Genomic DNA, 25,728 nt, shown 5'->3' with positions numbered 1-25,728 from the left:
CGCCGTGTCCCTAGCAATTCGGGTGCTCTCGGACCTGGAACTGGCATTTTAAACAGTCAGACCCCCTTCCCAGTTGGCCTGCGAGAAGTGTCCCAAATTCTTTTTCCCTCCCTCATCTTGGGCCCCGCAGTTATGGGGGATTAAGGGGAGACTAAGTCCTCTGTCAGTCAAGGACGCGAAGCATAGTTAAGAAAAGCAATAGATCTTCCAGCAATTTCTGTCTCTACCTCCCCACGCCAAAAAAAAAAAAAAAAAAAAAAAAACTCGAGTTTATAGCAAACCCGTCTCCCCGCCCCACCGCCTCCTCTTTCTCTCTCTGAGACCTGGATCTTGAAGGCAAAGCCCAAACAAACCTCCCAGCCTGCCAGGCACAAGAAGGTGCGGGGGCACTGACGGCGGGAGCGCTGCCTCCTGCGAAGCTGTCACGGTGACGCGGGGAAGGGGTGGGGGATGGTCTAAAAGCAGGTTGCCAAGAAACCCGCTCAGGTGAAGTGGGGAGAGGAAAACCAGCGAGAATCGAGGGGTGGGAGCCTGAAAAGCAGAGATGCCGGTAAGGACCTTCACAGGTCCCCGGGCTAATAGGATTTCGGGAGGCTTGTAGAGGGAGTGATGGTTCTCCGGTTTTATAACTAAAATGATAACACAGCCTCCGGGCCGCGTGGGCGTGACACGGCTCAGACGGTTTCTGGTGCCCCCTGCTGCGGGGAACTCAGAAATGCCTCGCAGCGAGCGGCTGCTTCTGGGAGCACTTCTGTGGCTTTCCTGGGCGTCCTTGCCTCCCCAGGCCCGGGGACCCACCAGGTGCCGGCGCCCGCAGCCTGCTGCTTTTGCCCTGCCGGAGCGTGGTGGTCCCGGACCCAGAAGGGGACCAGCCTGCCAGGCACGAGAAACGGTGCGGGGTTACCTGGCAGAGCAGAGCCCCCATCACTTCAGGAGCAGAGCTTGGTTCTCGCACGTGGCGGCGCGTGAAGCGGTTCGCACCGCGGGCAAAGGCCCATGGTTGAGGAGAAACGCGTCGGGCAGATGTAGATGTGTTCTGGGAAAGCGATAGAGAGACAAACTGAGAAGCCGAGGGGTGGAGTCCACACAGACTCTGAGAAACACGTCCTAGTAGACGCTGTGTGCCGAGTCCCCAGAACCTCCCCCGTTTTCCCCCGCCCAGCAAATACCGGGAACTAAAGAGCCGCTCGGACTGGAGCCGGTCCCGGCGGCGCTCAGAGGGAAGAATGCGCCCTCCCTGTCCGGGGGGAAGAGGGGGAGCTCGATCGGGGCGCTGGCGGCGCTCGGCCGAGGGCGGGAACCGCAGCCGGGAGCCTCCTCTGGCTAGGCGGGGAGTTTTCCACTGTGTAGTCTTTTGCCAACTTCGCCACACTTCTAATTGAGGATCTCCACGTCCAATTTAAAAAGCCCTCCGTCGGCCAGGCAGGAAAAAAGGGAAAACCCTCTTAAGACGGAAGGGAAATCTGGTGCCTCTGTGGCTTCCTGCTGGCGGGCACCGCGATTTGGAATGGCGCATTAACCCCGCGCCTCCATGCTCCTGCGGTCTGACCGCCAGCCATTTCGCACGCACCCGGGAGCTGGCACCGGCGAGGGGATGGGGGCGGGGGGGCGGCTCGCGTTCCTCAGGTCCTAGCTGCCAAAGTACCTTTCTGGGCTCATTTTGCACGGCCTGGTGCAGTTTTCCTGTGTCTGCGCGTCGCGACCCGGAACCTAGTTTTTCCGGAGTTTGCAAACCAGCCCACGAGGCAAGAGGCGCTGGGTGCTGCAGGTCACTAGGAGTTTCTAGTCCCTACACCCTCTCGAGCCCAACAGCTGTATAGCGAACAAACAGACGCTCAGGGGATGAAAAATGCATTCGTCTCTGCAGAGGTGGGAGGTGGCGGCCGAATTAAAGGCTTCCCCGGGTTGCCTACACCGGGACAGGGGCTGGGGTTCCGGGTAGAGATGAGGACTGGAACCCTGGAATGGAGACGGGGGTGCCTGTGAACTAATGGCTAGGAAAGGCACAGAGGTTTTTGCATTTACCTGGTTTCTACATTTCCCTCCCGCATGGGAAAAAAATAAAAATCGAGTTTTTCTTAAGAATCCGTTTTATGGAGCGGGTCGAGGGGAAAGGATAATCGACTGCATGAATTTCGCAGATTCCACTTGAGGAGATTCTCTCTAGGTCACTAGTCCCCTGGAGATTGGAACCCTGGGATTAGGAAAGCACTGGATAACACTGAGCCCCAAGATGCCTCGGTTCTTTCCCGTCTCATTGGTTGGAACTCTCCCCCGAATTTACAGCCCCCTTTTCTCACCCACCCTCAGCTGCGTGGCCCTCCTTTGTAGGGGTGTGAGGATTGAGAAGCCAAACAGAGCCCACCTCGGACTGAAAAGAGCTGAACCCCCTACTCTGCGCCATACCACTGTCTAGGCCTTCCAATGCCAGAGCACCTCCAAAGCGTCGGAGACTGGGTACAGTCGTCCAGGCTGATGGGGGCGCGGGGAACCAGCGACCCCTCTGGGAGGGGAGGGGATTACGGGCAGAATCTCATCTCTCAAAGGTGCAAAAATCCAATCAAGAAAGGGTTTTCGGGTATACTACGGAGGATTAAAACTTTCAAGACAAATGCAGTCTTTGCCTAACAGCAATGGTAAAGCATTTATTGAGCTCTTACTACATGTTCCGCTAGCGCTTTTCATGCGTGATTTAATGTTCATAACCTTAAGAGGTGGGACGAGTATTTTTAAATCGAATCAGTGCTTCGGGAAGTTAAGTAACTTAACCCAGATATCCCATACTGGCCAAAAGTCTCCAAGTCCCCGCTAACTTCTTGCTCTGGCAACAGAATACCTATTTAGATGGGGAAAATGAGGCGTGGGCGGCAGGCCGGGTGAGTGGTACCCCCGAGCCTATCCTCGAGTAGCCAGAAGCCCGGTCGGGACCCGAGGCAGGGGAGTGCGCTTGATTTTATTCCCAAAGAGAAAGACCGGTCACTGCTTGGGCAGAGGACTGGTTCCGGGGCCTATAGGAGCTACCGGGACAAGAAGGGGAGGTCTCTGGTTGGAGTGGAGGACGCAGGGTGGGAACTACCTGATTGCCCCCCAGGAATGGGGGATTTTGCGCACCAGTAGAGGGCACCGGACAGGAATCGTGGTGGGGGGTTAACTGGAGGGACAGCAGCCCTGCTTGGAACTCTGGGTGACCCCTAAGACCGGGTGGTGAAGAAGGGCAACTGCAACCTGAACCAGGAGTGCGAGCTGCTCCTGGGGCGCACTGAGGAGGGAGAAGCGAACTGGGGACTTGCAAGGAGGGCAGGAGTGCCCGGGAAGCCGCTGGCCTGCAGCGGTGCCGGAGGAGGGCGGTGATGAGGTTGGAGAGGGGCGCAGGGACCCGCGGGGAGCCCAGGCTTAACGTGCTATTCTGCGGTTCTCTCCCCCACCTCCCGCCTGCCCGCGCAGGTGCCGCCGCCGGACGGGACTTTAAGATGAAGTTATGGGATGTCGTGGCTGTCTGCCTGGTGCTGCTCCACACCGCGTCCGCCTTCCCGCTGCCCGCCGGTAAGAGGCCTCCCGAGGCGCCCACCGAAGACCGCTCCCTCGGCCGCCGCCGCGCGCCCTTCGCGCTGAGCAGTGACTGTAAGAACCGTTCCCTCCCCGCGGGGGGGGCCGCCGGCGGACCCCCTCGCACCCCCACCCGCTGGCACGTACCCCAAGCCAGCCCGATGACTGTGTGGCCTACTGACCCGTGGGCAAGGGGTGCGGGTGCTGAAGCCCCCAGGGGTGCCTGGCTGCCCACTGTTTCCCACACGCCTTGCCTGAAAGTGACACGCGCTGGTTTGCCCAGCACAGAGGGGATGGAATTTTTATGCTGCTCCTTTAACATTCTGATGAGCAAATATGCTCCCCACTAGCACCACCACCTCAGAAACGACACACACAGCTGTCCCCTTTTCTGTTTCCTCATCTATACACACTCCCAGTTTTTCTTTTATTCTAAAGCCCTTTATCTGTGTGACTGTGCCTGGCTGTGCTTAATTCTGAAAACTATTGCACTTTCATCCTAAACCGCGCCTGCAAGGCGAGAGGCCGACTTTTCACAAAAGCAAGCCAGAGGCAGAGAAAACACAGAAGGGCCTCCGTTTCCAGAACAAGCGTCTGGGTAATGTCAAATCTGTTCAGAAGAGTTCCTCTGTTCTGTAAAGTTCCGGTTCTAGAAAGACTTAACCATAAATAGTGCTGGCTGGGACTAGGGACAAAGACTGTAGCTCCCTCCACGTGTGACAATGCTAACTCTTGAGAAAAAAAAAACCCAGGTTATTCTTATTAGAAAATAAGTCTGTGATTTACCTCTCAAAAGTTAACATGTTTTAGAAGCAAGTCAATTAGAGCGTATCGGCTGTGATGTGATCTCCTTTTCCCTCCCTCCTCAGAAGCTTGTTGCATGAAGTGAGAGATGCTACATTACACATGATAGAGGCTATTGCAGAGGCATAATGTCAACAAAGGTAGCAATAGAAAATTTCACACAACCCCAAAATAAAGCAGGAATGCGCTGTATGTAACTAGGATACCACCCTGGCTACTCTTCCCTCCCTAACCCCACCCCCAGAATTATCCCTCTAGTTACTTTGCGCTTGAAACTTACTATGGTCATAACCACAGTAGTAGTCCCGCAATAGTCAGCTGTGCGCTGAGTCCGCCAAAGCCAGTGGCCTTGGCTAGGAAACAACCCAGTAAATGCAATATGTTTATTTTATGCTTAATTATAGCAACAAAAGCACCTCTTCCACAAGTCCCAAGAAAGACAGAAAGTGGATTTTTTTTAAAGGCAAATTAAGACTTCAAAAGTAAGTTAGGGAGCATGGTTAATCCTTTGAAACTAAAGTACCTGTTCCAAGAGTGTCTATCAATTAGCTGTATAAACCTACTTTAGAGGCTTTTATTTCCATCACAAATTTAGTGTATATAAATGTTCCTCCAACAGAAACTTAAAAATGCCCCTTAGTGCCAGGTCTTCCAAAACTGGCTATTCATTCACTGAAATGGTCTAGACGAGAGGGACAGGGACATAATGGCAGATAATAGTTCTCTAACCCAGACATTGCCAAGAGAAAAACGACTGTGCCTGATTACAAAGCTGATTAATTCATGGAGGTTTAATTGCCTTATTAGTGCCCTGTTTAACTAGGTTCATTTAATTCTGGCTCGGGCTCCTGGCTCTGCTTTCAACTAACTCTGTGACTTTCGGGCAAGTTACTTTAGAGCTCAATGAATAGTCTGTAACTATACCATAAAGAGAGGCCTTTCTACTCCACAATGCCAGTGGCTATAAGATCTGCCCCTTGGCCTTTATGCTTGTCCTAAAGTCCTTTGGGAAGTCTCCTAAGAAGAGATTGGAGTCACCTAGGGAACTTTAAAGAATACTGATGCTAGGTCTCACCCCAGGAGATTCTGATTTACTTGGTTTGGGGTGCGGCCCAGGCACCTGAGTTTTTAGGTGTTCCCCAGATGAGTCTAACGTGCAAGCAGACTTGAGCCACTGCAGCTTGATAATACCCAAGAAAATCTTTGGCTCATATAAGGTACAAATAGTCACAAAGCAAGTGAGTTAGCACAGATTGCGGGGGCGAGGGCATGTTGTGGGGAAGAAGGATTGCTTCCCTTTTCCAAAATTGATACTATGCCATCAGTGAACAAGATTCTCACTACTCTATTTATATTTGAACAGCAGAACACACCCCATTGTGTTTTGTCTATGACAAGACCTAGTCGATCCTAGAGGAAACCTGAAAAAGAAACATTCCCAAAGAGAAACTGAGCTGCATTCTAAGCCAAATTGACTTCTTTCCAGGTATGTTTGATTCAGTAGCAAGCTGTCAGTGCAGGGAAGGCAAAATAATGACAGTATGCAGACTTTGAACACTGAACCAGTGTCAACACGCCCCTGTCACAGTGCTGACATTTATATCCTGCACTGTACAGGGTGCAACTGGTTAAGGCTTATGTAGAAAAACATTAAGTCACCACATTTCATTTAAAAATAGAAAGTATCATAAATTCTGATTCCTCTAGTTCCATCCAAATACTTGTAACTTAATGATTGAGCAAAAGAGCTTTCATGCCACATTAACAGTCATCCTGTGCTTTTCACAGGAGGACCAGGATATATAGTTTGCACACTCACCTTTGAGATTGCATGTGTTCTGCTGGTTCCAATGTAAATAAAACATCCAGAATTCTATTCCTAGTATGACCTCAGTGTGAGATAACCAAATAGAATTCATAATTGGCCAATGGGCTTGCCTAGAGGCTGGTTGTAAAGTAAATGGCCCAGGACTGCTTCCTGTAGCAACTTCTAGCCTGTCTAAACTCAAGGACTTGTGATTTGACTTTTGGGCTACCCAAGACTTTTCTCTTTGGCTGTCTTTGTTCGTTTATTTTGCTTTTTGCCAGTATTTTGCTTTTTGCCAGTTTCCAAAGGGCAATTAGAGCAGGCATGAGGAATCTGCAAGTTGAAACTTGCAAATGTCATAGCATTTTCAAGCTGAAAGGAAACCCCTCTAGTCCTGAAACCTAAAGAGGCAAAGCAACTCGTATATAATGTGCCACAGTTCCATGATCACAGGAGGCAGGTCGGAAGCTGGGAACAGTGTTTCCCCCAAACTACTGAAATGCACTTTATATGGGAAGGGGAGGATACTTTGTATAGGAGGAAGGTCTTGAACTAATGACTTAGACCATGGTGCACAAGGTTGTTTGAATTTATTGAAGGTTAGTTCATCATAGTCATATTCCCTATCTTAACTCTAAATGTATTTAATAAGTAAAAGCATAAAATGCATGTGGTTTTAAAAATTTGCATCTAAATGCACATATACATTCACCAAATAGTTACATGTGTGCCTGTCTATGCCAGGCACTGTCCTAAGTGCTAGGGATACCTTGATACACCTAATAAACAAAAGTCACTGCCTTCATGGAACATACCTTCTAGTAAATGTCCATGTGTGGTGGTTTGAAAAAATTAACATGAAAGAACCTCAGTCCAGTAAGGTGGGCTGAATTTTTTGTGCAACTGGAGACCAACTAAAATGACATTGAACATTGTTAAGTTGTAATCACAAGTAATTCCCAATTTAGTATAATATAATGGGATTATATTCTACCAGTTTGAGAGCAGTTCACAAAATTTCCTATGGGAACAATTTTTTAAATTAAGCTATCAAGTTTTCAGGCTAGCCCACAAAAACCTATGTAAACCACAATATAACTGAACTGTCATTCACAATATTACTGACAGTCTCTGCCCTGGGGGCCATGTCCTATAATCTGCAAAAGGAGGGCACAGAACAAATCAGGGAGGTTTCAGCAAGCAAGAGCTCAAGGTAACACATTCAGACCAGACTAGGATTTGGACCCCAGCCTTGCCACTTAACTGAGATATTGAGCTGTTACTTAACGTCCCTTAAGCTTCGGTTTTCTCCCCTGTAAAACAGGCATAATAGTAAACCAGTCTCATGGGCTGATGTGAGGGTATTGCTTTGTAAAGCCTCTGCTCCATAAATAGGGATCATAGTTGTCATTTGCCACCCTCCTACTTACAATGGCCCCTCCTTGGGCACCCAGTGAATTCCCTTCTTCCGCTGCGACATCTGCCAGGATGCTGCTCTAAATAGTGGGATTTCAGCAGCACAACAGAGTACGGGGAGTGAAAGAAATGCAGGCCTTGTGGGCAGGCTATTTTGGGCCCTATTATTGGTTGGCCAGCACGTAGGCAGGCCAGGCTTGCCTGGGATTCTGCCCCTGGGTCAGCTGCCCCTGACTCTTCCCAGGTTTCACAGCTCTGTTGCTTCCCCAGTTTCCAAGCCCACATATTTCCAGTGGAATTTTTCTCACCAAACTCCCATGGTTGTGTTAGGGAGACCTCTTCCCTCATGGGAAGGAGGGAGGCAAGGTAGGGTAGGATGTTTCTATGTAAGTGATAAGAGGGTTGTGAGTTGGAGGCTACCTGTATAGAGATGGAGCGTATCTTTGTAAATGATCCCAGCTGGATATTTAATTTAAGATGTTTCATACCCTAGCAAAAAAACTTAGTAAACTGTGAGACCACCTCTACAGATCTAAGCAAGCTTCTAGTGCAACAAACTGGGTAAATGTTAAGCTTTCAAACCTAATGTTATGAAATATAGAATTTAGAATAAACAAGCACCATGTATCTATTGTGTCTTATTGCTTAGGTACTGTATGACTGGACAATACTTTAACAAAGTAACTACCTAAGCTGGAAAGGCGCTCTGCCACTTGGGAAGGGTCTCTTGGAATCAAAAAATTGCACATCAGACTTTTGTAGGAGGCACTGATTCTTTACTTGAGATCTGAGACCAACATTCTCATTCTGGTCCCAGTCTGGAAACCTATTTCAAACTGTTGCTGTTTAGAGACATCTATTTAAGGCTTAAATTGATTTCGCCAGTCTTAGGATCTTAGGCTGACCCAGGGCGTAAGCAATGTACTCAACAGGTTCTTCTTCAACAGATATAAAAATTAAAGCTCCCTGATATTTTCCCCTGCTAACATCTCTTTGTTCTTTGTTTATTTAGCACTCGTGACCCATAGCACCTTCGTTTGATTAAAATACTTGTTTTTTAGTTAATCACTTGAGCTCAATCGGGAAACAAATACTAAATATCTTTCATGTGCTGGGTGCCATGCAGTCTCAAAAAGGCTAAATTTGTAAATAAAGTTGCTGGTGATCTAGTTGTAAACTATTGCTAGGTGGATGGGCAGATGGCTGGATGGGTGAATAGAATGTCAGTCAGATAGATATGTCTATTGTGTAGGGTTTAGGTGAGCTGTACGCATGCGTGGTAAAAATTCCTAGCAGTGAGCTCACTGGGATTTGGGGATCATAGCAGGGACGACTTCAGGGAAGAGGGAGGATTTGACCTGGTACTTGAAAGATGGGTGTTGGGAAAGGAAGGGAAAAGGAAAGGGAGACCTTCCATACTAGAGAGTAGCATGGGAAAATTTGTGACCATGATGTGGGGTAGGGACAGTGGAACAAGGAGGAGGACAGACCAGTCTCCAAGTTCTAGAAAGAGGTATAAGAAGTGGTGGGAAATTGAAGATGTCTTGATAGGTGATCGCAGATCGTGTGACGCTATAAAATTCAGGAAAAGGTATTTGCTCTGTTTTTGATAGCAGTGAGGCACCCATGGGGCAGGCAGGTGACTGCAGAGGGGGGTATTGCTTCAAAGCTGTCTTGCAGCAGAAGTTACCTAAATACCCAGACTGCTTTTGAGTGGGGCCTATGCCATAAGCATGTCTTTCATTTTGAGGTATTGTGCTCTTATTTTTTAAAATGTTCTAGACATAGGCACAATTGAATCAAACTACTAGCCCCAAGTAAGTGAATAGCTGCAAATAAACACTTAATATAAAAGTTAATGACCTAGCGCCTTTTAACTATCCACATGATGAACATGAACACAGTTCTTGTCCTGAAATCAAGTAAGTCTGAGCTCTACAGTACAAGAGGAGATATTATTATCCCCATTGTACAGGTGAAGAAAGGAGACCTAGAGCGTTGTTCCAGGTCACAAACCTAGTAAGTGGTGAAACCAGAATTTAAACTTCAGCGTTTTGGTCCGAAAGCCAATATTTCTTGACTTTACACAGACTGTGTGTGCATATTAGTGGATTAAGAAAATACAGACATTTGGCTTGCTTAAAAATGCACTCACTAACCCTGAAACACAGATTTTCAGGAAAATTAAGCAAGCAAAGAGAAAGGAAAAGCAGAGACTATCAAATTTCCTTTAGGCCCTTTTAAAATTTCCATTTGGGCTGTGGTAGGCTTAAGCGTGTATTACTAATGACTACTTCAAAGTCCAGATCAGGATGTTTTAAGAAGAGAAACATGAATTTATCTAAGTATTCCTATAATATTGATGCTTTTTGCAATGAGAGAAGGCTCCCTAACTCTTTGCAACAAAGCAAGGTCTCCTCAAGTGCTTGGTAGGCAGACAGCATTCGGGAAGCCTTGTGGGAGACTCTAGTTCTTAGATCACTCCCATTCTGCCCAGCGAGGGGATGGCATCCACATGGGAACCTAGTGTGACCGCACAAGTGCCAGAGCGACGGCCTCAGTGGTAACAGGAGTATGCGTAAGTAGACTTAGGTCACCACTGGGAAACAACTGGTTAGCTCAGTAGAGGCAAAACCCACTTTTGCATAACTTTAATAACATAATTGAAGCAGAAAAGCATGGCTTTAAAACAATATGTTTTTGCCAGCAATTTTTTTGCCTGCAAACCTGCAAATAAGAATGTTGAAAAACGATTACCTACTTTGAAGCTTTCTAAAATTTTTCATCATAGGTTTAAATAGTTATACTAGATGTCATTTCTAGCCCTTTCAGGAACTGAATATATGCTTTAAATATTCTTTTGGCAAAACTTTGCACCTGTATATGTAGCTTATTCAGTTCATGGAAAACGGTCAAACTAATCAGCCCAAATCAATTGGCTTTTTGGTCAGGAAAGGTCTGACTTCATTTTCAATTCAAATGTACATGTTAACATACACCCCATGACAACTGTCACACTTCTGGATCCCAATTGTAAGGTAAAGAGATGGATAGGTGAACAGTCAGACAAGCAGAGAAAGCACTGAGGCTTCCCAGGGGGCCTGACCAGGAGGAAATATGGAGCAGCTTGCTTCAGGATTTCTTGGTTTATTCACAAAGTTATCTCCCTTTGGAAGTGGTTGTAGTACAATGAACACCCATACACCCTTCAATAAGATTAACCTCTTTTTTAGCATTTTGCCTCGTTTTTTTCTGAACCATTTGAGAATTTGTTGCAAACATCAGAATGTTAAATATTTCAGTATGTACCTTCTAAGAACAAGGACAATATCTTAGATAGCCACAATTCAGTTATCAGTCTCAGGAAATTTAATATGGATATAATACTGTTATCCAATAGATAGTCCGCCTTCATATGTCCCCACTTGTAGCAATTACATCCTTTATGTTTTGTTTTTAAAAAAAAAAAAAAAAAAAAACCCAGGACCATAAATTGCATTTGACTGTCTGGTATCTTTATACTTCTTTAATCTAAAATGATTCACGAGTCTTTTTTTCTACATGACATTGACATTTATGAAAACTCTGGGCTCTTTTGCCAGCTGTTTCCCAGACTGCCCTTCAGTTTGGATCTGTCTGATTATTTCCGCATGATTAGGTAAATATCCTTGGAATATCATATTCATGGCGCTGCGTCCTCACATCAGGAGGCACCCAATATCAGTGTGTCCCAAGGAGCCATTCATGCATGAATGCCTTTGTATGGCACCTGAAGGTGTTTATCCCCGGGACAGGCCCCACAATAGAATGGCGAGATGGGTGAGAAGCACACCATCTCTCAGTAAGGACAAAGGGGGATTGGAAAAGGGGACATGGGCAAGGAGAACCACAGCAGGAGCATCCGCAGGCAGACCAGACGTTTTAGGACACGGCGCGTGTGGAAATTGAGGAAATGGACACGGATTCCCTTTCAACCACCCATAGGCACTGCAGACAGTCTTCATGTGCCCCCAGAGGGCCAAGTGCCTCAGTTTGAAGACACCGCTCTAAGCCATAGTGGACACAAAGATATCCCTCATGGGCTCCGGGGTCAGCTGACATTTGCGTGTTTAGTTGTCAGGCATTTTGAGGAGCACAGAAGAGCTTGCACAGCCTCCCAAGACAGGCCTGTGGCTTCTGCCCACAACCCACCATGCCAGGGGCTCCAGGCCCTGCACAGAGGTCTCTCCTCTGTAGAATATGCTAGACTAAGTAGGGACCAGTGTCTGGATCCCCTGTTGGGCAATCTCGCTTTGTCTAGAGACCGCAGAGTTGGCTTTGCGCTGCTGCCTTCTGTGCAAATATTGCTGAAGGAAGGTCCCAGATGCAGCAACCATATTGGCCTACATGAGGCACCATTTGTGAAATACTTTCTGTGGACCAGGAACTGAGCTGAAATCTTTTCTTATGTTATCACATTAATTTTGACCTGAAGGTAAAGTTGTGACTAGCCCCATTTGAAAGACGGGGAAATTGAGACTTACAGGGTTAGCAACTTAGCCAGGGTCTGGACACAGGGCAGCCTGAGTCCAGCACTCACACTTGTCACCACTGCACAAGATCACTTCCTGACACCCAGATGTCACTCTTCTGACTGCATCAAAAAGTCATCAAGGAAAAAAAATCAGGGAATGGGTTTAGCAGATAAAGTTGTTTTAGAATGATAACCATATCTCATTACCTGAAGAGTCTTTGAGATTCCCGTAAATTCACTTGCTGGGGGTAGAAATTCCCTCCTTGTATCTGACCACAGGAATCTACCAAACAAATTCAAATGATAAAGAAGATTTCTTTCATCTTCTCTTAGTCCCTCCTTCTTGTTCAAATCACTGAGACCCTTACAGACCTTTTACCCACTGCTCAGTGGGTCCCCTGGGAAGAGCTGAGGGACGCTGAGGGCAGAATCCTGCAGGGTCGTGCAGCCTCTCAGGCTGGGGGCAGGGCTTCGCTGAAAGAAGAAAGGAGAGACTCCACCACCCCCACAACCCCCTGCCTCTGAGAACACCACAGGCATGATTTGCCCTAGTGGCTTTTTGTGCACTTAATTTTACTGGGTAACTTTCTCACCCTTCCCCATTAAGTTTTTTATAAGGGCAGTAGCAGAGCTCCTGGTGTGTGCTCATTAGCTTAGGGTGTTTATTACTGACTCTGGAGTGCTTTTAGCTCACACCAGGTGTTCACGGATTAGCTAACAAATGAACACCCTGTTGGGTGTTTTCCTGACTTAAAAGCTGAAGAACGGACACTTTCCACCCAGGGCCACCATGCTGTATTACTGTAAAATTATTAGCATAACTATAATAAAAGCATGGACCACATACATAGAAACCAGAGCAAGGTGATCAGAACCTGAGTAACAAAGGAATTTACTGTCTGTCTCTCCCTGAGTGGGGTTTTCTGGCTGTTTATATTCATGGAGTAATTTTCAGTCCATTTGTTACAAATTTTCTTAGTTGAGTTGTAGGATAACAGTTTAGGATATAGTACAAGTGGTATGTGCAGTGTCATTCAAAGCGGGTGGAGATGGTAAATAAGACGACATTTTGATGGGCAAAGTGGCTTTTCAAAGTACAGCTCCTTTTTCTATATTCTAAGGTGTTTTGCATTCTGGTTGGTCTTTTTCTTCTGCCTTGAGAGAATCCAGAAATGCTTTCTTAAAACAACAAAACACTGGTGTTTTTACAACGCAAATACTTTTCAAATAAACTGATGTCATGCCTTTCCGTCAACAAACCACTGGTCCTGAAGAGAATGCACTGGTAGCTCTGGAAATGGTCACAATGACTTAGTAAATTGCCTCAGCTGGTAATTGTTTTCAGGAAAATAGATGCTGTGGACACTCCTGAAAGTTAACCCAACAGCAGCCTATGATCAGGACGGTCTATCAAACACTAGATGAATTCCGTGTCCAAAATAGGAAAGCACGGAAGGTCATTACATAATGTAAGATGCATCAGCATTCAGTGCTTACTGATCTATGGGCCTTTTTAAAAAAGTAGTTCAAATAAGTGGCAAAGACATCACTTTGAAATAGGAGCAGATGACAAAACTTTACAGAAGTTTTTCAGAGAACTGGAACATTCTCGTGAACTCACAGTTAGAGTCCATTCTCATGGGCTGCACATTTTAGAGGTTCCTGAAGGTCAAATAAGAACAAGAGTTGACAGCCCATAGGTCAGCTTCAAGGACAAGCTGACTGGCTCTCCTGATCCATTTTGTGCCACTTGCAGTGGGCAATTCTAGCCTTGGAGTCATAAGCCGGGCATGACCTAAGCATACTTGAAGCGGCAAAAACAGAAATGAATAAAACTGGGGTTCGAAGAAAATGGTTATTTGAGTGTTTGACTTTTGGGTGATGGGGACTGAAGGAGTTGTAGCGTGTGGCTGTAGTGTGTCCTCTCAGGGGTCAGGGGGCCCATCTGTATTTTTACAGATGGAAACTGACGTTTAAGAATGCCTCGCAGTAGAATCTGGATGCTTTCAGATGCAGATACAGGGTCCTTTCTACACATCTTCTACCTCTCTTAAATAGGGCACAGGAAGATGACTTGATGATTTAAGAGAAGATTGATGACGATCATTTCAAATGTAGCCGAGACATTGAGCCAAGAGGTAGAAGAGGTCGAGCACTGCAGAGTTCTGAAATACCACCTGTGGGGTTTCCTGGGGCCCCGAGGGTACTGGCTGAGCTGAACGCTGCTGGAGTGTCAGCCAGAGGTGGTCTTCTCCCTGGCAGAGGTGACTGAAAAACCCGTGTCTGGCCGCGTGTTCCAGCCAAGACTTAGACTCTCCACACTTTAGCACTGTGGAGCTGGAAAGGGCCCCAGAGAGCATTGAGTTGACCTCAGAAGGGTTAAGCGACTCTTCCAAGGTCACGCGGCTGGTCAGGGACTGACCCGGGACTGGAATCCGGGCCTCTGTTCTCTCCAGCTCTGCAGCAAGAGCCTGGTCATTTGGTGCCAGCGTGAGTTGGAGGAGCTTCCGGAGATGGGGCCTCTCTGTCTGGATCTGCTGCCGTGCTGGCTGCGGCTTTTCCGGTTTTAACTGGGAAATCGCCAGAGCTGCCTTAGCATAATATGCAAGAACCAGGACGTGGGAGAGATGCCCCTGAGTGGCATGGCTTTTCCTTTTTTGGAGACAATTTACTGTATTCTGTGGCCCATGGCAGCCTAACGTTAGGATCTACTTAGCGTTCATACTGAATTTTTCAACAGAAAGTGTGTTTCTCACCTCCTGTGCTGACTTTGGTAAATGTGTACAGGTGAAACCAGCATGTCTTGCTCTTGTCTCAGAGTAAATTCCCATCTGCCACAAGACTTGAAGTGCTCAGTGATAGTAGAGTTTTTACTTTAAAATGAAAAGATAATAAGTTTGAACTTTGAAACTGAACCACCAAGTCCACATTTGTTAGTCCTGTGGCCTTCACCAAATATTTGTCTTCTCTGAGCCTCAGCTTCCCGAGCTGTAAAGTGGAGATAGTATTCAATTTAGCCTTCAAGGGAGGTTGTCAGGTTTAAAGTTAATGTTGTGTGAAAGTAGGCAGTATTCCACCTTTATATTGGTAATGTTTTTTAAGTGCTTCAAGGAAGCCCTTATCTAAGTTATAGCCTGATGAAATTTTATAATGCAAGAAGTTTTAAGGTTAAACTCAGCCATGTAATTCTTGTAATGATATTCCAATATTAGTGAAAGAAAATCATGTTTGTATCATATAGAAAGACAAAAATAACTTATTCCAAAACAATGACATTTGTTGGGACTCTTCTTGAGAAGTTATATCAATTTTAAGTTGATCTTTTCTTTTCATATATGTATGTGTGTGTCTCTGTGTGTAGACACATATGTATGCATGCGTGTGTATGTGTATGTGTTTATAGGCAGAGAGAGATCTCTATATTTTTCAGACGCTTGGCCTGTAGAGCAATTTGCATCTTACCTGCAATATAGGTAGGCAAAGAATACCAGATTCAATGTCTCCCACGATTAGGGAGTTTTCCATTTTCCTCCTGTCTGAAGACAGCCTTTCATAGGAAGCTCTACATGTCAGGATGTATGGCACTGCACCTCGACAGCCACAGGTGCAGCATCCTATGGCCTCATCCTCAGCTTCCTGCCCCATCCCAAAACTGGGCCCTACCATCTGGCACTGGTTCCTGATGTATCTCTCACTTGTGTGGCCTTGGCTCAGGCAGCAGCTCACCCCTATGAGCCTCTTTAGCCCTCACCCTTCCAGGCACAGAAGCTGGACACTTTATAGTGAAGTGGCAAGGCTGTTCTCCCCCCAGCAAGAAACCCCTGAGCCTTCTCTCTGGGGCCCCTGCATCAGCCAAGCCCGGCTCCTGCAGATCTCAAGCCTGGCCTTGGAAGACCTCTCCTCCTGGACAGGACCACTGTGGGTACTGAGGTCAAGCCCCCTCTCTCCTGGGTCCCTCTGAGCCTCAAAGACCTTCCCTCCACCCTCTGGATAAGGAGTTGTGTCCTCACCACTTTGTCCCTCATAGACAACTTTGTGCCACCTCCCTCTCCGGCCCACAGGTTGGGGACTTAGGATGACTTAGAATGAAAGTCAGCTTAGACTCCCTGCCTGGCCAAGCTGAGGAGGGGACAACCAGCTACAAGTATTAAAATGACCCTTTGATTAAAATATGGTTAACCTGTACTGTTTTTAGACAAATATGGCATTTTAGGAAAAGACTTTGTCCACTATTGCCAGCTTAACCAATGTAATGTTTTAGATTATGTAATTTTGAGTTCAGCTATTACAGGGAGGACTTGGAGCCCTCAGCCTTGTTCCTATTAAAACTCAGTTGACTTTACAAAATAGTCACTATCTCAGTCCTTTGTTCCTGAGGTGGCATTACTATTTTTTCCCCCACAATCGAGGGCAGCAAAGTCCTTGCAATGAACTGTTTGTTCCCAGAGTGGTGCCCCAGTACAAGGTTTCATTTGTTTAAGTAACACTATTTATACAAAGAACACATCAAAATTAAAATATTTTCAATAGAATAATACCAAAATATTTGGTTGCACTCTGAAGGATAGCTTAAATGCATTTGAGCATTTTGGATTTCCAAAAACTTCCTCTTTTAGATGGACATGTTTTCCAAGATATATCCTCCAAGCAGGTCTGGGAAATGAGCAAAGATATGACCTATTGTTTTTTTTAATGATGCTCCTCTTTTGTGGTTTGCAAGTATCTCACAATTAAAGTTAATAAATGAGGGTCATTTGCGTATCTGACATTCTGCCACGGCTTTTATAGGATGAAGACAGAGATGCGCCAGTAAGTCTTAATTTAGGGAATGAATCCAAACTCAGTCTCCTCTTCTTTTCCCTCAGCTCAGTGAATTCCTGGAAAATAGAGGCAGCTGTGGGCATCTCAGCTTATCACCAGGAGTTTCTTGTCTGGGCTGGGTGAGAGGCCTCTGCAGAAGAGTTAAGGACAGGCTCAGTGAGGCTGCCCAGCACCCTCTGCAGAGGAGTATGGCTCCTAATGTCCCCAAGTGCCTTGCATCAATAAATTGAGGCTGGCTCTAAGAATGAACTCATTTAGTCGGAACAGGCAGGCCTATTTGCCCTGTGGTTTGAAAAATACAATGTTGCCCTTTCCTGGCTTCCAGAATTCATATCCATGTAAATTTTTCAGCATAAATATTTGTTGTTTGTTCTATTTTTCATGAATATGAAGGAAAACCAAACTTCAGCTTAATAAGAGTTGCCTATGGCCTGAACTTGGGGCTTAAATAATATTTCCACATTAGCAACAAAGTGTGAAGGAGACTTTCCATCAAAGGAAGGAGTTTTCATTAGCCACATGCCAGGAAGCCTTTTGTTTAAAAAAATAAATAATAGACTTTATTTTTTAGAACAGTTTTAGGTTCACAGCAAAATTGAAAGGAAGGCGGAGAGTTCCCATATACTCCCTACCCCTACACATGCATAGCCTCCTCCACTGTCAACATCTCCCACCAGAATGGTACATTTATTATAACTGATAAACCTACATTGACACATCAATATCTCTCAAAGTCCATAGTTGACATTGTGGTTCACTCTTGGTGCTGTACATACCATGGGTTTGGACAAATTTGCTATGACGTGTATTCACTCTTTACCTGAAATTCAAATCAGGCTTTCTGTATTTTACCTGGCAAACAAAGCCTGTGACAAAGCCATGCAATCAAAATATCTTAAAAAAGGAGGAAAAATGTTTTTCAAGATCTTCCAAGTATCGAGGGCTAAGAAAAAACACTATAAGCGCTGCTTCAAATTCTTATTACTATAACTCTAGTAATACAAATTATGTAACATATAGATTAATGAGTCTCTAAACCAGCATAATTTTAACTTCTGTGACTCTAATGTTTTCCCATTAGCTTATATTAAAATTTTAGTAATGTTTTACCCTCATTTCTGATTAATCTTCAGTTAATTGTTAATTGAACTTAACTTTCTATATGCCCAGGTTCCTAAATTAATGTTAATGACCTATTTAGAATTCTTGAATAGAGCCTATAATGTGAGTCCTTTTGTAAAACAGAGTCTCTTTTTTTTTAATTTGAAGACTCTTCTGTATTTTGATTAGTCACTCCTAATATATCTGTTTTATAAGTTCCAATTTATATAGAAGCATGTTTTTTTTTTTAAACTGGGCACATCTGTATTTATTTCCTCTTTACTAGCTTATTGTTGAAAGAAATCACCAATAGCTAAAACAGCTCATTTAAAAAAAAAAAAAAAAAAAGTCAATTGTTTCTGTCAAAGTGATTTAAAGTTGTTGTTTTGTTTTCTTTTCTTTTGAAAGAACACTTCCTAAAGGAAGTTCAGTGAGAAAGCAGTACAAAGGAAAGGACAAATTAAGAGCACTCTTGGCCGGGCGCAGTGGCTCACACCTGTAATCCCAGCATTTTGGGAGGCTGAGGTGGATGAATCACCTGAGGTCAGGAGTTCAAGACCAGCCTGGCCAACATGGTGAAATCCCATCTCTATTAAACATACAAAAATTAGCCAGGTGTGGTGGTGGGCACCTGTAATTGCAGCTACGTGGGAGGCCAAGGCAGGAGAATTGCCTGAACCCAGGAATTGGAGGTTGCAGTGAGCCAAGACCATGCCATTGCACTCCAGCCTGGGCAACAGGAGCAAAACTCTGTCAGAAAGAAAGAAAGAAAGAAAGAAAGAAAGAAAGAGAGAAAGAGAGAAAGAGAGAGAGAGAGAGAGAGAGAGAGAGAGAGAGAAAGAAGGGAGGGAGGGAAGGAAGGAAAGAAGGAAGGAAGGAAGGAAGGAAGGAAGGAAGGAAGGAAGGAAGGAAGGAAGGAAGGAAGGAAGGAAGGAAGGAAGGAGAAAGAGGAAAAGAGGGAAAGAGGGAAAGAGAGAAAGAAAAGAGCGCTCTCCTGGGCCCCCTTAAGAAAGCATTACTCAGGGAGCAGAGAGCTTTGGGAGACCCAGGGGAGGTGGGCGCTGATAATTAATGCTGCTGCGAAGCTGCAGAAAGCTGCAGAGGAAAGGCAGTTTGGAGCTCTCTGGTGGGCAATGACTGTGCCACTCATGGCAGAGTGGCTTTCCTGAATAATGTGGGCTGTTTATTTTGGAGCATTTCATTTCATAATGATGCAGTTTTCAGCTGAAGTCCCAGTGTCCCCTTGAAAAATTAAGAACTCTCTTTCCCCCTAGTAAAATGACCCGACTCATTCAGCCAGCAGTTACCGTAGGCCTCCACAGCCTACTCAAGCACCTGGAGATCCATCAGTGAATAAGCAGGACAGAGTTCCTGCCTCTTGGAGTTGACATTCTTTTAGAGAAGACAGACTATAAATAACAACCCTAAGAAATCAGTTAGATGGTGTGTTAGAATGTATCTAGAATTATGGTGGAGGGGGAGGCACAGGGCAGGGGTACCTGGATTAGGGGTTGGGGAGGAATCTTATTTTAAACAGGGAGGTCAGGTGGGACTCATGGACAGTGACATTTGAGCAAAGACTTGAAGGAGATGTGGGAGTGGCCACAGGGTGGGAGACATGTAATCTGATATTCTTTGCCTACGTATATTGCAGGTAAAATACAAATTGCTCTATAGGCCAAGGGACCAGGTGGAGAGGGGACAGCCAGCACAAAGGCCCTGAGTTCCTGACTGTTTGAGCTGTAGTTCTCAAGGGATGGTGTTGCCCCTAGGGGACATTTGCAATATCCAGTCATGACCTTGATCTGTCATGACTAGGATGGGGGATGCTACAGGCCTTGTTTTAGTCCATTTTCTTACTGCTATGAAGAAATACCTGAGACTGGGTAATTTATAAAGGAAAGAGATTTAATGGACTTACAGTTCCACATGGCTGGGGAGGCCTCACAGTCATGGCAGAAGGCAAAGGAGGAGCAAAGTCACATTTTCACATGGCAGCAGGCAAGAAAGCATGGGCAGGCAGGGGAACTGCACTTCATAAGACCATCAAATCTCATGAGACTTATTGACTAGTACCAGAATAGCACAGGAAAAACCTGCCCCCACGATTCAATTACCTCCCACCAGGCCCCCTCCCATGACATGTGGGGATTATGGGAGCTAAAATTCAAGATGAGATTTGGCTGGGGACACAACCAAACCATATCAGGCCTCTGCTGGGTGGAGGCCAGGGATGCTGCCAAACATCGTACAGTGCACAGGACGGTCTCCCACAATGAAGATGACCCAGCCCAAAAGGCCAGTGGTGCTGACACTGAGCCCCGTGTTTGGGGAATGGTAAGGAAGCCAGGGTAGCTAGATGGGAGGGAGGAAGAGGAGAAACAGGAAAGGAGGTCAGAGTTACGTAGTAAAGGCTGGAGGAGAGGGGCAGCCAGGTCAGGTAGGGCCTTTAGAGCCAGTGTGGATTTGGGCTTTTTCTCCAAGAGTAATGGAGAGCCATTGGAAGGTTTTGAGCAGAGGGGGTTATGTTCTGCGTTTACAGTATCTCTCTGGGGGCTGGGTAGACAATAGATCGAAGGTGGGTAAGGGTAGAATGAGGGAGCCCAGTTCAGGGGCCACTGCAGTTATCCAGGCAAGAGGTGACAGGACTTCAGCCAGTGTGGAAACAGCTCTGTGACTTCTGTGCAGCCGATCCAGCCAATGCCAAATTTCAGAGAGCAACCGGGCATTCTATGGCTTCCAGTCACCAGTCTCTTCATTGTCATATATCGTATGTTTTACATATTACACACACACACACACACACACTACACACATACGTGGTTAAGTTGCCTTTGCTAGATTTTGTTCTATAGGAAGGGATACCTGATATTTTAACAATTAAATAGGTTAGGTTTATGACAAAACAATTTGACATGGGTTAGACATAATGTAATCTTTCTATGCTTTAACACAATCTTGGCAAAAAACATTTACTCTTGCTGACAACTCTTCTGTGGTATATTTCTTTAAGCCACTTATAATCCTAAACATAATAAATAACCTGAAAAATGAGGTGAGGGAGACGTAAAAGGCCTAATACCTAAGAAATAGGTGTTTGAATTGTATTTCCCCTGTTTAGAAATTTATTACATTGTTCCATTAGTTACTTTTCTCTTCTTACTTGATCTGCCAAAGCAAACGCTGAAATCCGGCAGAAAGCACCGAGAAACTGCTGATTCATACTTTCACCAAAGGTCTCAGACATCTTAGTGTCCCCGCATCCTTCCTCCATGTGATCTCCCTAATGAGCCTCTTGTCCTGCTTGCAGCCAGACGGTGGGAGCCATGTGACAGCCTGCAGCTGAGGCCGGACCTCACCCTTGGGGGCAGGGCTGCTTCTATCCACAAACAGCGTCTCATTTCATTTATTGCTTTGATACATAAATGCCATTTTACTCTATCACTGGACTTTTTTGTTAAAGTCATGCTGTTCAAAGGAAGCAGTAAATTAGTCTCTTTGTTAGTAAAATGTAAATTGTTTTCCTGATCCTTAATGATTTTTAAGGAAGTTTTAAACTGTAGTTGCATTCCTGAGCTCTTCATTTGTTCTGTCAGAATGGTTCTTGTCCCACTCAGCCACACAGAATCAAAGCAAGTTTCAGGGAAGAGCACTCAGTATTCCAGATAAAGGTAGCCATATTGGAAGACCTCACTTTTTTCACCCTGTAAGATGGTGTCTCTCAAAGTTTGGTGCATGGATCTTTGACATTAGAATTCCTTGGGGCTTGTTAGAAGTGCAGATTCCTTGGCCCCTCCCCAGACCAACTGACTCATTGTCTTCAAGGGTAAGGCCAAGAATCTGCATTCTAGTCAATATCCAGGGTATTTTCCTGCACACTCACATTTGAGAACCACTACTCTAGGTTGTGTGACTAGGCAGGAAAAATGCCCCTAGAGGATTGGCCAGCTCACAGCGAGCTCTGTATGGACTTGTTAAAAATGGTGGATGTTATTCAAATGAAAACTACGCTTCTAAGGATTTGTTTTCTTCGAGGAAGTATGTCACCACCATGGTAGTCTCCTCTTCCAACTAAATCATCTTTCTTCTGTGCATTTTTGCCTCTGTTCTTGGGGATTACAATGGTCCCGTAGCTTAATCAACTGATAGTTTTGCTGTGGGTCCAATGTTTGCTGACTTTAGGGGGGCACTTTGATCTTGAAGATGGCTTGAAACGATCATTTTGTCTCATGTGCCATTTTCTCTTTTCTTGTTGAACAGCAAATATGCCAGAGGATTATCCTGATCAGTTTGATGATGTCATGGATTTTATTCAAGCCACCATTAAAAGACTGAAAAGGTCACCAGATAAACAAATGGCAGTGCTTCCTAGAAGAGAGCGGAATCGGCAGGCTGCAGCTGCCAACCCAGAGAATTCCAAAGGAAAAGGTCGGAGAGGCCAGAGGGGCAAAAACCGGGGTTGTGTCTTAACTGCAATACATTTAAATGTCACTGACTTGGGTTTGGGCTACGAAACCAAGGAGGAACTGATTTTTAGGTACTGCAGCGGCTCTTGCGATGCAGCTGAGACAACATATGACAAAATATTAAAAAACTTATCCAGAAATAGAAGGCTGGTGAGTGACAAAGTAGGGCAGGCATGTTGCAGACCCACCGCCTTTGATGATGACCTGTCGTTTTTAGATGATAACCTGGTTTACCATATTCTAAGAAAGCATTCCGCTAAAAGGTGTGGATGTATCTGACTCCGGCTCCAGAGACTGCTGTGTATTGCATTCCTGCTACAGTGCAAAGAAAGGGACCAAGGTTCCCAGGAAATGTTTGCCCAGAATGGAAGATGAGGACCAAGGAAGCGGAGGAGGAGGAGGAAGAAGAAGAGGAGGAGGAGGAAGGCAGCCATCATGGGAGCCTGGTAGAGGGAGATCGAGCTACAGACAACTGGACAGGAGAGAGAGAAAACAGCCCTCTGGATTCTCCAGGATGGCAGCCGATGTCACTAGAAGCTCAGGGCTGATGTTCCTGGTTGGCTGTTGCCACCGTTTCAGCTGATACGATCCACTGTCACTGATCACCGGCGCGGCTGCGGATGCACTTGAACCAAACCAGTGTATCTCCTGTGATTTGTTTTCATGTGTCTGAAGACACCAGGGAAACAGGGATCCTGGTGTTGTTCCTTGTCATTACGTTTTACTGCTGAAAGTAAGAGGTTTATTTTTCTGTCACTCAGTGGAGACATACCCTGGAAAGGAGAGGGAAAAAAAAAAAAAGCAAAGATACAAGAGATAATCACCTTTGCATTTGAAAGTCGAGGCCCGAGGTTTACTACAACCAGCATTTTTGCCAACAGTTGGTGATGGATTTCCATCATCGTGTGTGGGGTGGGAAGAAGTTGGCTAGGAACCAAAAAGGCTGTGCTCATGATTAAACACAAACCTGAAGGTATTTCCTTTATGTCCTTGGAAACAGGAAACGAGTTACGGTTTTCGCCAGCATTCTTGTAGGAGAGAATTGGGGAAGGCCCCCAACTGCCCCCGGGCAGGGAGAGCACCTCGGGCCTGTTGGTTTACAGAGAGACAGATGTTACATACCCAGCTCCATTGATGCGTGGTCACCAGTGACCAGAGAAGCTACTCGATGCAATGCATCTGTTTCAGATACAGAAATATAGAGAAGATATTTATTGAGATTTAAGTTATTGTTATTTATTACCGTTCACTAATGAGTTTCTCTTTTTTCCCTTATTTATTAAAGTTTCTTTTCAAAGGTGCCAAAGTATATGTGCTCGCAAAATGTAAAGAAAGGTGACAAAAGGAAATTCGAATTGGGAACAAGGGTCCATGCTTTTCAAAGTATTAAAAAGTTTTTTGCTAGGCAAAAATCACTTACTTTACCTGTTTAAGAAAATGTCTCATTAATTTTCCCCAGATTTCAGCATTTTCCCCAATTTTTATTTGTGGAGCGTCTCAGGCAAGCCCCCTTTCCTGGAGCAGCGTGCAGAGACCACCGGCGCTTGATTTTATTTCTTCCTTGCTCCATCGCTGAACAGAAATGTTGTGGGCTCCACTTCCTGTTGTATTTAAGCTCTTAGTCCCCTCCATGTATACCTAGCTATACTATGCATAACCATATATAGAAAAGGTTCAGTTCCTTTTAACAGGTAGTCCTGGATTTAATATTGACCTAAAAGTAATGTCAACAATGCTATCAGGTAGCTACCATTTTACAGACTCCCTCCATCCCTGCTCACCCACAGCCCTCCCGAGAATATGCCGGCTGCCCAGTGCAGCATGGGAGACACAGGGGCCTTCTAGAGGTAGGGTCTACCAGGTCCTGTACAACTCCTGGGCTGTCACCGAGGGATCAACAGCTGCTGCTGCTATATACCTAAACACCTGACAGTTCCCTGGGGAGCAGATGGCTGAGAAGGGTGCTGAGGAAGCCACGTCTGGGCCAGCCACAGCCACACACAGAGCCTCATACTTAAGAGTGTGCTGCCTTTAAATGAAGGTGATCAGGGCCAGTGCAGCGGCTTACACCCATAATCCCAACACTTTGGAAAGCCAAGGTGGGAGGATCTCTTGAACCCAGGAGTTTGAGACCAGCTTGGGCAACATAGGGAGACCCTGTCTCTACGGAAACTTTAAAAATTAGCCAGGCGTGATGGTGCACGCCTGTGGTCCCAGCTACTCAGGGGGCTGAGGAAGGAGGATCACTTGAGTCCAGTAGGTCGAGGCTGCAGTGAGTTGTGATCATGCCACTGCACTCCAGCCTAAGTGACAGTGCAGTACCCGGTCTCAAAAAAAAAAAAAAAACAGAAAGAGGTTGGAATGGGAGGAAGCATCGGGTGGGAACAGCCACCCCCCTCCATGCCCTAGATAGTGAATTTGTCAGGCAGCCAACACACGTATGACACACTAGGCCTTATATTAGAGCTTGTTGCACATTTCATAAAAGGGATTTTCATCAAGGAGATAATCTGTTACTACCTTAATGGCTATTAGTCATAAAACTATGACAGATTTAGCAATTAAATGAAATACTGGCCTCCATCAAATAATCATGTCAGTTTTACAAAGTAACAAGAAGCAGCAGTTACCAGATATCCCATCCCCTTCCCTGAAAATACCCAAATTCTTCACGGTTCTGCCCTTCTCTGTCTTTTCTGCTCCCCTTGCCTGCCTGGGAAATGGAGGAAAGGCCTTCTCTCTCACCTTCTCTTGGGATCTTGCTGAGAATTCAGACTGCTCAAAACAGTGACAAACTCCAGCCATCCAGTCATTCATGGAGTGCAATTTGGATGTGGCCCCAGGGGCATCTGTCCCATTCAGAGAACCCTGGCAGGTGCAATGGCCACTGTTCCCAGGCTTCAACCTCAGTGACTGCCCCACACCCACACCAGCTCCCCATGGAGAGTCCCTGCCCAAAAAAAGCTGTAGTATCCAATGGGTGTTGACAGCTCGTTCCCAGCATCACCTACACACCACAAGCAGGTTTTAATGGAAGCAAATTGCTCTACCAAATCCACAAAAGGGTAAAGTTTGTGATTTTTCTTTATCATTGCGATCGCCATCTGATACAGTAAGGAGTGCACTTGTTTGAAAGTTCTGACTTCTCTGATCTGTCTCGGTCGTTTGTGTTATACAACCAAAGTTCTCTACAGACTTTATTTTTGTACAATATCATTTTGTAACTTTTTACAAATAAAAACTCATTTCTATCA

General features: G+C 45.6%; 1 protein-coding gene across 2 annotated transcripts in view; it reads left to right on the top strand.

Annotated features, from left to right (window-relative positions):
- GDNF (glial cell derived neurotrophic factor) overlaps positions 1–25,728 on the top strand; it is a 27,509-nt gene extending 1,781 nt beyond the window's left edge. Inside the window, exons 2-3 of one of the 2 annotated variants that reach the window (XM_003899594.3) lie at positions 3,445–3,621; positions 22,269–25,728. In XM_003899594.3, coding sequence (XP_003899643.1) covers positions 3,471–3,621; positions 22,269–22,753 — 636 coding nt within the window. In that variant the 5' untranslated portion in view covers positions 3,445–3,470 and the 3' untranslated portion in view covers positions 22,754–25,728. Of the gene's footprint in view, positions 1–1,111; positions 3,622–22,268 lie in introns of those variants that run through there. The other variant, XM_017959498.3, reaches the window with a different exon arrangement.

Source organism: Papio anubis, chromosome 5 (genome assembly GCF_008728515.1).
Source record: "Papio anubis isolate 15944 chromosome 5, Panubis1.0, whole genome shotgun sequence".
NCBI classification, from domain to species: Eukaryota; Metazoa; Chordata; class Mammalia; order Primates; family Cercopithecidae; genus Papio; species Papio anubis.
This window is presented reverse-complemented; position numbering and strand designations above follow the sequence as displayed.